General features: G+C 41.9%; 1 protein-coding gene across 2 annotated transcripts in view; it reads left to right on the plus strand.

Moving 5' to 3' along the window:
• The window catches only part of tdp1 (tyrosyl-DNA phosphodiesterase 1), a 50,614-nt gene extending 39,703 nt beyond the window's left edge, over nucleotides 1–10,911 (plus strand). For both annotated transcript variants that reach the window (XM_072690263.1, XM_072690262.1), the window contains one exon: nucleotides 10,459–10,911. In XM_072690263.1, the coding sequence (XP_072546364.1) occupies nucleotides 10,459–10,532 (74 nt within the window). In that variant the 3' untranslated portion in view covers nucleotides 10,533–10,911. The remainder of the gene's footprint in view (nucleotides 1–10,458) is intronic.
• Nucleotides 10,912–11,847: the final 936 nt, after the last annotated feature.

Below are 11,847 nucleotides of genomic sequence, written 5' to 3' on the forward strand. Positions count from 1 at the left end.
CAAACACTGGCATTTTTATAATAATAATAATAATATTTACCTTTGTTGACAGTGTGTAACATCACATTTTGATCGTATCATAATAGCATCTGGTATATTATCATAGCTTTATTATTATTATTATTATTATTAAAAGCTTTATAATGGAGCAAATTACAGGTTCACATTCTATAGCCTGAATTCACGTGGACATGTCCTTACCGAGACAGACACAGATGAGTCTCACAGGTTTCCTAACCAAACCTCTAATGTAATCTAACTTGCGTAGTCTGTTTCTCTGTGGTCACTTTGGTGTTCTTGCTGTTTTGTAACTTCTTTGCTCGGTGGTTGCTATGGTGTTGCTAGGTGGTTCCTATGGTATTTTCAGTGATTGCTATGTGTTGATTAGTGGTTATCAGGGTGTTACTCTGTGATTGTTGTGCAATTGTTATGGTATCCTAGGTGGTTGCTTGGGTTCCTCTGGTTATTGCTAGGGTGTTGTCAACAGCAGTGCCCTACATCAGTAGCGACAGATCCTCTCCTGTACTGAATACAGTAATTTATAGTCAACATCTGCTGCACTAATTAAACCAGTCAAATTACACTGTCTGTAATGAAAGCTGCAGCTGGTCAGTGTTTAAGTTTAAGCACTGGCCATATCTTCAATATACCTAGAAAAGCATATTGTGTATCACAATAACAAAATTTATCACGATACGATACAATATCATCTTATTGCCCAGCTCTAGTTACTAGTGTAATTGTATCATCATGGCAATGATTTTCTATGTGGAAGAAACTTCTTTTTAAGAAGATCTGCAAGAGAGAAATACACTAGAAACACCCTAGCAACCACTAAGCAGCACCATAGGAACCATCTTTCAACACTATAGCACCCATCTAGCAACCACTTAGCAACAACTATTCATCCACTTGGGATGCCAGGGCAATTTTGGGGGGATACCAGCACATTTGCACTCTATTGACAATGTAGAAACTGCCTAGCGACTGGAAACCACTTAAGCTGCACAACCATTCTGTGTTTCCTTCAGAAATGCACTTTTCTACTTAGACCTTTTTACCATGTGTGTAAAAGGAATATTTTCATCACAGATTCAGGGACGTTATGTTGGAGTACTGTACAGTACTCACTGTGTCGACTCGTTCACTTTCGGTCGTCACGACACTCTGTTCGCTCTGTTGGAAGTTATTATCATGGAGCCTTGTGGCCTTGCGCTTGTGTGAAACAGCAGTCAGTCTCCAGCTTTTCAGTGTGCCGGCTGCCGTCTGTGAGGAACGCTCGCTCTGCTGCATTTTCTCCTCGTGTATACGGTCGCCTTTTGCCCTTGAGCTGGACGTTTAACTTTGCGATGCCGTCCGATCCATGTAAAGCTTTCATAGTCATGCGCCGCCGCTAAGGAAGATCGGTGACTTCTTTCCCATAAGCGCCTCAATTAGTGCTCTGCAATGGCTTATTATATCTAATTTCTATTCAATTAAAAACTGCCCATATTTGTCTTTATGTCCATCACTAGAGGACAGCTTAGGTCATGTAGTCCTTTAATGCAGCTTTGATTCAGGGGCACGTGGAACGTTTGTGCCGGCTGGATTTTTTACTATGAATCAGGCTTTCAGGTTTAGTAAATCAGCCTTTTAGAGGTGCACACTGTTAGACACCTTTCACGCCTCAGAGAATTTGTGCTCCACCACAATGCCACAAGAGTGGAACATGGGCAATTAAAGCTTTTAGGAAATAGACAGATAACCTGTGGGATCTACAGGCAGTCACAAAATCTCCTTTGAGCACCATAGCAACCAAGAGACACTTCCCTCATGTTAACTTCTTTTCTCTACAACTACTGAGTGCATTTCTGTCACTGTAGCACTTAAGATAAATTAGCCTTTCGGAACTGAATTGAAAACGTTGGTAGGTAAACAGTGCGATTGCCATACTGTATCCGTTTGAACAGCCAGCTTTTATTTGGTCTTTTGTTTTGCCATTACTCGTTCACCTTCGAGTGGGTTTTTCAAAAAAGAAGGAACAAGATGTTATGCAGCATCGCGCAGTGGAGCATCAAATAGAGGAGGAAAAATCAATGTGTTTTAGTGCATGAAAAATCAGGGGCGCATCAGATGAAAGCAGGGTCATACACCTACATAGCCTATTAAAGATTACCTGTGTACTTCTCTGCAACTCGCAACATTATTTAAAGAAGCATTAGTCGATTTGTTTTCTCCCTTTTTTTACTAATTCTAAATTTCTAAAATATAATAAATGAATGATTATTGTAGCTATTGAATCAGCCTGTGTGTGAAAATGTGGCTTATAATATGTCTGAAAAACAGGGCCTGGTCTGGATCCTTAACTGTGCTTATACTGACCTCCTGTTAGTCACTTTGAGACACTCTTCAGCACCCCACTACTCCAACCCAACTCCTCAACACCCCATCACTTCACTCCCAACTCCTCAACACCCCGTTGCTCCACCCCAACTCCTCAACAGTCTACCCCAGCTCTTCAAAGCTCTATTACACTGCCCCCAATTCCTCAACACCCCTTTACTCCACTCCCAACTCTCCAACACCCCATTGCTCCACTCCAAACATCTTAAAAGCCCATTACTCCACTCCCAACTTCCCAACAATGCACTATTACTTTAACCCCAACTCCTTAACTCTGATTACCCTGCCCCCAACTCCACAACAGCCCATTACTCCGCCCCAACTCCTCAATGCATTATTACTTTAACCCACAACTCCTCAACACCCCATTGCTCCACTCCCAACTCCTCAACACTCCATTGCTCCACTCCCAACTCCTCAACACTCCATTGCTCCACTCCCAACTCCTCAACACTCCATTGCTCCACTCCCAACTCCTCAACACTCCATTGCTCCACTCCCAACTCCTCAACACTCCATTGCTCCACTCCCAACTCCTCAACACTCCATTGCTCTACTCCCAACTCTTCAACACTCCATTGCTCCACTCCCAACTCCTCAACACTCCATTGCTCTACTCCCAACTCTTCAACACTCCATTACTCCACTCCCAACTCCTCAACACTCCATTGCTCCACTCCCAACTCCTCAACACTCCATTACTCCACTCCCAACTCCTCAACACTCCATTGCTCCACTCCCAACTTCCCAACAATGCACTATTACTTTAACCCCAACTCCTTAACTCTGATTACCCTGCCCCCAACTCCACAACAGCCCATTACTCCACCCCAACTCCTCAATGCATTATTACTTTAACCCACAACTCCTCAACACCCCATTGCTCCACTCCCAACTCCTCAACACTCCATTGCTCCACTCCCAACTCCTCAACACTCCACTGCTCCACCCCAACTCCTCAACAGTCTACCCTAGCTCTTCAAAGCTCAATTACACTGCCCCCAATTCCTCAACACCCCTTTACGCCACTCCCAACTCTCCAACACCCCATTGCTCCACTCCCAACTCCTCAACACTCCATTGCTCCACTCCCAACTCCTCAACACTCCATTGCTCCACTCCCAACTCCTCAACACTCCATTGCTCCACTCCCAACTCCTCAACACTCCGTTACTCCACCCCCAACTCCTCAGTGCACTATTACTCCAACGCCAACTCCTAAAGGCCCTCCATCATCTCCTCAACACCTCATTAACCCACAACGTGGCTAAAAACACATGCTATGCCATCAAAACTGCTAAATGACTGTTAACACTGAAAGTGCTTTTCCAAAATGGAGCGAATTGATACATGTGAAAGGGGATGAAATTGAACACAAAATTAGCGCCATTCCTCTTGGGCAGCTCTGTAAAACGCCACCTGTATAAAACTGTTTGAGTGAGTTTACAGAATGAATGGAGTAGATAAGCTGCGTTAATTAAAGCTTTTGATATACTCTATACTGATATTCTGAGACCCATGCAGTGAAATAGTGCGCAACAAAAATTTAATCAAATGTTCAGAACCTGTGTCCTGGTGCCGATGGAGCCTTTGCTCCCAGTTGTTCTCTGAATTCACTTTCACTATTTTTGAAAAACGTTGTGCTTGAGGATGATTAGTATCGTAATTGCAAAGTGACCTTTACTGAATGAAACCAGAGGTACTCTCTGACCTTCTGTGTTTTCCTCACTCTGTAGCAGCCTTTTACTTTAACTGCTTTTTAGAGCGAAGTCCAGTAAGAATTTGAGTGGTTTTTCTGGGCGATGCTAGGCTTAATCTTGAATTCTTCAACAAAATAATTATGTGTATTACCCGTCAGAAGTCTACAAACGTGCCGGCACGTCTAACTTGATGTTTCTCAATATTTCTTTTAATATACAGTTCAACAGTCCCGAGTCTATAGAGCCTGGCCTTTCCACTGCATCTCATTGCTAGATCGTATGTGACGCAAATCTGGAGGTATAAGGCTATGAAGACGGGTCGAGAGACTCATCTCTGACTCTTACCGTGTCTAACTGGTGGATTTGTGTCTGTAATTGGTAGATTTGTGTGTCCGTCTATGGTTTTGTGTGAAACTCAAGCACCAAAACAATCCATCCTCATGATTAAAGGTATGAGTTCACAAGAAATCTGAAGAATTTGTCAAATCTGACCTAAATTTTTCAGGTTTAGGGTCATATTATCTCTTTACACAGTGTTCTAGGTCACATAGGGTCTTATCCCAGAGAGAGCTGAGATTATTCCGAACATTTTGATATAAAAACAAAAGAAATTGCATAACGTTTTCCTTAACTCCTCTATTGTGGATGGGTTTTTCTAAATCTGGTGATTGTGTTGCCATGACATCATCTGAACTTCTGAGATCCTATAAACACTCCCAGCACAGCTGCTAAACATTAGTGTACATCTAAGCCATTCTTTTCTACTGCCAGCGTGTTTTCAGTTTATATGCCTTTGCTCTCGATAGTCCTGTTGTATGAACATCTGAGACATTCCCTGGAAATTAGGCTTCAATCTGCTTCGCCTTTCCATGGTGTTGGAAAAAAAAGATGCTTTGGAAGTAATGCTACCATTCACCTGTAGAAATATGCAGTACTGCAGAGCTGACATAGCCAATATCACTTCATTTTTCCATGTTTGTTCTATCAAGTTCCTTATATTGCTGTGCTTATCAGAAAGCTCCAAATGAAGCAAATCCCTGCCCTGGTACACTTAGTCCCTTTATAGATGGCTCCTGAGTTGTATGTGCAAAGAGGCGTGTAGATTAGTTCCATCAGGGGGGAGAGAAAACTTCGCTCTGGCTGCTGTTCGGAGACGGGAAGGGAGAAAAAAGCGTGATAACGCATCATCTCATTTCCTTGTTCCAGTCTTGCTCTGTTGAGAAGCTCAAACGGTTCCAGCCATTATTGTATTAGAATATTAATAATAGTGTGAGATGGTCAGTGGCGTGTATTTTAGAGGGGGAACATTTGCTAAAAGTACAATTTTCACCCCAGTGCGCTACGCTGTTGGCTGCACACTACTTGTTTTAAGAAGAAGAAGATGGTGTCTTTATTGTCCTTATACTGCACAGCAAAATTGTATGTTGAAGTTGAGCCACCACTGCCCAATGTACATGGAGAGACAGTCCACAATGCATTTAATGGCCATAAATACTTAAAGGGGCTATATCCCATATATGGTAACCTGAGTCCCCTCATCTGTTTGAAATAAGAGATGAATTATGTCAATATTGAAGTTTTAGGAACATAACATTCATATCTTTGCTGTCATGCAAAAGCCTTATATCTCCATTTTTTTGCATTTGGATGCGAATCTGACAGTTTTTCTTTACATTGTGTCACAATTTCATGATGAATGGACCAATAGAAGCTCCAAAGTGTCTTGGAATAAAATCTTTTCTTCCAGTGAAAGCAAAGAAGGTTTTTTACCTTCTCCTGTGAAGTTCCCTTTTTGGAGACCCAAGGTTTTTGTGTGACGGCGACAGTGTTGTCTTGAATAGAATAGAATAATAATAATTAGTAAACAACTTGTTATTAATGCATAGTTTTCTGTGATGTCACAAAAATCAACCTAGGTGTATATACTACAGTGCAAGAATCTTCAATGACCAATAAAATTATATTTAAAAATCTCAGTAGTAAAACTAAAACAACATGAAATATTTTCATAGAGTCTGTTTACACATTTATTTAGACATCTGTTTATGCTTTAATGTGTTTTCAGTGATCGGATTATGTTCGGATTTCACTTTATTGAAAAGCCACATTTAAACACATTGATGGAAAGTGTTTACATTCACATACACCATACAGAGAAACGATCAATCAAAGAGTTTATCCTGCTTTTGTTGGAGTAACTGTCATCACCCAACTCCCCAACTTATCCCAAAAGTATCCCAACACCATCCATCATTTCAGAGAGCACAGATAGTTCCACTGCTCCACAGCTCAATACTGGAGGGCTTTATACCCCCCTGGCATTAGGCAGCATGGAGTCCTATTCTATTGGCTGTACTTCTCTGCAGGGACTAGACGAGCTGTGTGGGTGTAGCTGAATGCATTCATTAGAAGGGGTGTCCACAAATATTGACATATAGTGTACCATTACTCAAGAGATGGGTGTTACATTGTGGGGTTTGATTCCTTGACCAGGCAAGATCTTTGAACATGGGTATAGTTTAACGTCTCCTGGAAGCCTCCAGACAGTCTTTGGGCAAGACCCCTAACTCTGCATTCTCCTACCTGTGTAACATGTTTCCAGTAACAGTTATTCTGTATAAGAGCATCAGCCACATGCCGTAAATGTAAATTAGCAGTCATGCATCTTCTAATTTACATCGAGTACTTATTAGCAGATTAGGGGATAAGATAGAAAACGCGAGGTAGAGGATAATGGAAGTTGGGATCATTATGAGATTTAATGATAGCAACATTGTGAGAACCCACAGTAGGTTCCTGGACGAAGTGGAAACAGCGTATTTTTTTAATGCTTTTTATGTTGTGTGATGTAAATGTGGTCACACTGGGAGCATATTTCAGTATTAAGTGTAAAAGGAATCCAGCTAAAATACATTTATGTGGGCAAAAGTATTGGGACACACCATTTAATCATTAAATTTAGGTGATTTATTCAGTCCAATTGCCACAGGTATGTAAAATCAAGCACCCAGCCATTGAGTATGTCATTCCACACATTACTGAAATAATGGGTGGTTCTAAAGAGCTCACTGGACTCCAGCGTGGTTCTGTAATAGGAGCCAAGAAGTCAGTTGGTGAAATCTCTTCCCTCCTAGATCTTCCACCATCAGTTGTGAGTGGTATTATTGAAGTGGACACATTTAGAAACCACAGCTACTCAGCCATGAAGGATGTTGCAGACCAGGTAAAGTTACAGAGCGTGGTCTGGCACGAGTGCTGAGCTCAGAGCATAGTGCAGAAAAGCCTCCAATGAGGCTACTAGATTTGCAAAGCAAGGGGCGACCAACTCCATATCAATGCCTGTTGGTTTAGAACGGGATGTCATAAATGCTTCTACAGGTGTAATGTGTAGGTGTCCCAATACTTTTGTCATATAGTGTATCTGCCTTTTCACAGCTGTCAACTACATACAGTGAGGCATGAATAATGTCTGGCACATAAACCACACACTTTCATTTGACAGCATTTTTTTATCAGAGTTGGATTCGTGGCTTAAAACCAGGGCTTTAAAAAAAATCTCTTAATGTCTGCCTGTCAGGGACTCGGAACAGTATGTCTGACCCTGCTGCTCTCACCTTACCTCCCTGATGAGGAAGGCATGGTTTAATTGGGCTCTAAATCACCATGGGAGTTCTACCATCTTTCTCACACACACTGCACATTCCCGGAAATGTCAGGGGAGCAGCGGAGTATGGATTACCATTAGAATGATGTGCTGCTGTTAGTTCATGGAGGTGCATTTGTTCACTGCCTGTGAAAATAATGAAAATTAGTGCTAATGATGATATGTACAAATCAGTGCTTAATGCTAATTGTGCTGGTTTTTGGATGCAGCCGGTGCACATCTCTCTAAATCGGTTTGAGGTTACGGGAAACATGGGAAACGTTAGGGAAACGGAGGCACGACCATTTTCATAATGGAGCGGAGTTTATTTCTCACAGTTTCCGTGTTGATGGTTTGGATAATTAGCATGCTGTTTTTATGTGCTAATCAGATCCGCTGGAAGACTTCAACAGTCACGATAAGCTCGTTCCGCTTTCTCGGAAGCATGGATCTCCTCCTCCCGATGACATTTACGCCCGGATGTGAATATTTTACACTAATTGAAGTAGCTTCCTCTTTGGTTAGACAGTAAAAAGTATCTCCTCTCAGTTAAACTCCTCAAAATGTGCACTTGCTGCTTGAGTGTTATTGCAGTCTGAGGATGCCATCGTTTGTGGGCACTGTATTACAGAAGGGTCTCATTCCCGGCTCTGTTCAAAGCATTCAGGGCGAATGTTTTATTGAAAGGATTTCATAATCGTAGGCATAAAGCAAACCACCCAACCGTCTTTATGGCGCCGTTTTCCTGAAAAGGAAGGTTCCTCGGTCCCTTACAGATGATAAGGAGCTTTGGAACGCCTTGTGAGAGACAGAAAGGCATGCACAATTTTCCCTCTGTCAGCAGTAGTATTTCTTTTTCAGCAATGAACGGAGTGACTCATAAGCCCTATTGGTTTGTTAATGTGTTTATGGAGGTGTTTTGCTACACCGCTGGGTTCTGTTTTCATGGATCAGTTTAATCCAATTGTGTCTGCTGGTTACCATGGACACTGTTGTACACCCCAGTCCGTTCTTTCTGGAAATCCAGATCTTACTACTAAGTGAATGTGACTGGGCATATCGCTGAGATGCATGCGGAGAGCAGCGCACCACAGCAGCCTCACACTTTTCGTTCTGTTGTAGCGTGCCTTACCCCCAGCTTTCGGAGCTTCCTTTAGATCCAAATACCACTGGACTAGATAACATTGGTACTGAAATACCATGTAATTGACATACAGTTCCTGATTAAATTCCGTAATATTGATTTTCTAAGTGTAAATAAGTATATCCCCTATAGAGACACATGTCTGCACATACAAGATACAGTTACTGTTTATTAGCTTAAATGAACAAGGTGTGTAGGGGTGGGTGTCAGAGTTATGGCACAATTTCATGTATGTTATATTTGGTGGATACATGGATACATAGTGCTGCAAAATGTGCAGAAAAATGTCATTTTTAAGTTTGTAGACTAGTCATTCATTTATTTTCAGAAATGTTAATTGAAGAGGGGTGTCCAAATCGTTCAATTGCTTTTTATGCTTTGTGAGCTTTTTCTATGGTATTCATTTGACTTGACAGTTAATTACAGTGTGTGTCACTTCATAGGTGCTTCAGGCCAGATTGTTATTTTGTTTTATTTGAAAGGCCAGATTATAATCCATTAACAAAATAATAATAATTATGAGGTTCATTTCCGGAACTTTTCATCTTGTTGACCTTTATGTAATGCTGTGTAAGATTCCCTTTACTTAAACAGAGCAGTATAGTCAAAATGACAGGATGCAAACTTGTATGTCACTTGTATGTATGGATTTAGAAAAAAAAACATAGTAGTAGTGTCTTGAGCTAGTGTGATATTAATATTGACTATTAGCGGTATTGAGAGATATTCAGATCTTTCTGAACTCTAGGCTAATGTATTAATATGAGTAGCTTAATGGAAACTGTTTCAGCTTGTTGAATTCTCTACATCTTAGAAATGCCTACACTCATTGTCCCTTAAATCAGCTCTACTCTTCATATAGGAACACTTATAGTTCTATAATTACAGACTGTAGTCTCTTCAGTGCTCTGTTAGCCTTCTTTCACCCTGTTCTTCAATGCTCAGGACCACACACAGGACTGACCACCACAGAGCAGGTAGGCAGTATTTGGGTGGTGGCTCATTCTCAGCACTGCAGTGACACTGACTGACATGCTGGTGGCGAGTGTGTTAGTAGTGTGTGTTGCGGTGCTGGTACGAGTGGATTAGATGCAGCAGTGCTGCTGGAGTTTTTAAACCCCTGAGAACAGTCCACCAACAAGAAATATTCAGCCTACAGCGTCCTGTCTGTCTCTGACTTTACATCTACAAGGTGGACCGACCAGGTAGGAGTGTCTAATAGAGTGGACAATGAGTGGACAGACACAGTGTTCAAACACTCCCGCAGCAGCACTGCTGCGTCTGATTCACTCGTACCACCACCATGTCAGTCAGTGTCACTGCAGGTGCTGAGAATGACTGACCCAACACCCAATTAATGCCTGCTCTGTGGTGGTCAGTCCTGTGGGGTCCTGAGTATTGAAGAACAGGGTGAAAATAGTACACAGAGAATCAGATGGGACTACAGTCTGGAATTGTAGAAGGTGGTGTTAATGTTATGGTAGATTTGGTCAACGCATCAACGCAGTCCAGCTCTAGATCTAGAGAAGCATCTGACGTGTGAGTGAATGCATTGACCAATGTCTCTTTACATATCCATCTTTCCCCAGATCGGCCATGGATCTGGAATATTCCGTACACACAAGCACCGGACACCCATGGGAATATCTGGGTGCCATCCTGACAACCTTGCAATGCTGCTTGACCCAAACGCAGAACACAGGAGGTACCTGCTGAATTGTACTGTACAGACTGACCGTTGCTTTCTCACATATAAAGGCTTGTAGAGGCCTGTAGGCCAGTAAACATGGTGCTTAAAATGACCAAAAATACTAATCCTACTTGCAGTTCTTACAATTTTACTGTCAATAGAAAGGGGATCAATCCTTCCGAATGTGTTGAACTGTATTTGTATGTCTATGTTTTGATATTCCCATCACACTGATACTGTGACCTCTAGAATATTCCTTAAGCAAGTGTTATTGTTTGTGTGCGAGCAGTATTTCAGTATGTGGAGGACACATGTGCTGTGCTGTGTAATAAAACCCTTTTTTGAATCATAAGGCTTTCCTCTCAAGTCTTTCAGCAAGATGCAAATAGCAAAACGGCACCTCTTGAGACCAATTGCTGTTCTCCAGAAAGTGCTGCTTTTCTGTTTGAAGGACAGCTGCGAGCTATGAGGCTAGAATAATCACGCTCCAGCTCGAATCTGAGCTCTGAGAATTAGTTTGCAGCCAGACCCGCCAATCATTACAGACGCCATTTATTGCCATCATTTCACTGCGAGTGTGTACTTTCTGTGTGTTTGCTGTGTAACATAAGAGACCAATCTGTTGGAGGGAAAACGTGGAGAAATAAATGATGTGAGGAAAGAAAAATCTTGCAGCTTGCTTCTGGGTATTCCTCCACCCAAAAAGATGCTGCGACAGGTCTGAGTGGTGATTGGTTTCTCGCTTCATGTTTCCGCCGCGCCATAATGTGTACATCGAGCACTAAATATTGCATGATTGGGGCTTATTCAGTCATCTTATATGGAAATTGCTATGTTGCTTAGCAACAGTGGGGGGAAAACTCATCCTGCATTGATAATGTTGTGATTTCCAATGGGCTATATGATTTGATCTGTCTCGATTTGGACGCGTTTCTTTATCCCGGATCTGCATGCATTAACAGAAAAGGCAGTTGAGTGCATGGCACTTGAGAGAGCAACATGAATTATGGATGTCACTCAAAGCCTACATGGACATTTGTGACATTTGTGGATACCGTTTTAGACTTTGACTGAAATTCTGTCTCCCATCCTAAAAAGGTCATTCTGCATTGATCTCTGAATGTTTCGGTTATTTCTATCCATTGTCATGAGAAAACCGCCCGATGGTGGGGACATATCCTCTTTCCCAGTCAGCGTGACCTTATGGAAAGGTTACACAGGTTCGGATTGTTTTTTCCTTATATCAACAATTGTTTCGGCCCTGGTGGATGATCTTGTACCACTCGTT

The sequence above is a fragment of the Salminus brasiliensis genome, chromosome 10 (assembly GCF_030463535.1).
Source record: "Salminus brasiliensis chromosome 10, fSalBra1.hap2, whole genome shotgun sequence".
NCBI classification, from domain to species: Eukaryota; Metazoa; Chordata; class Actinopteri; order Characiformes; family Bryconidae; genus Salminus; species Salminus brasiliensis.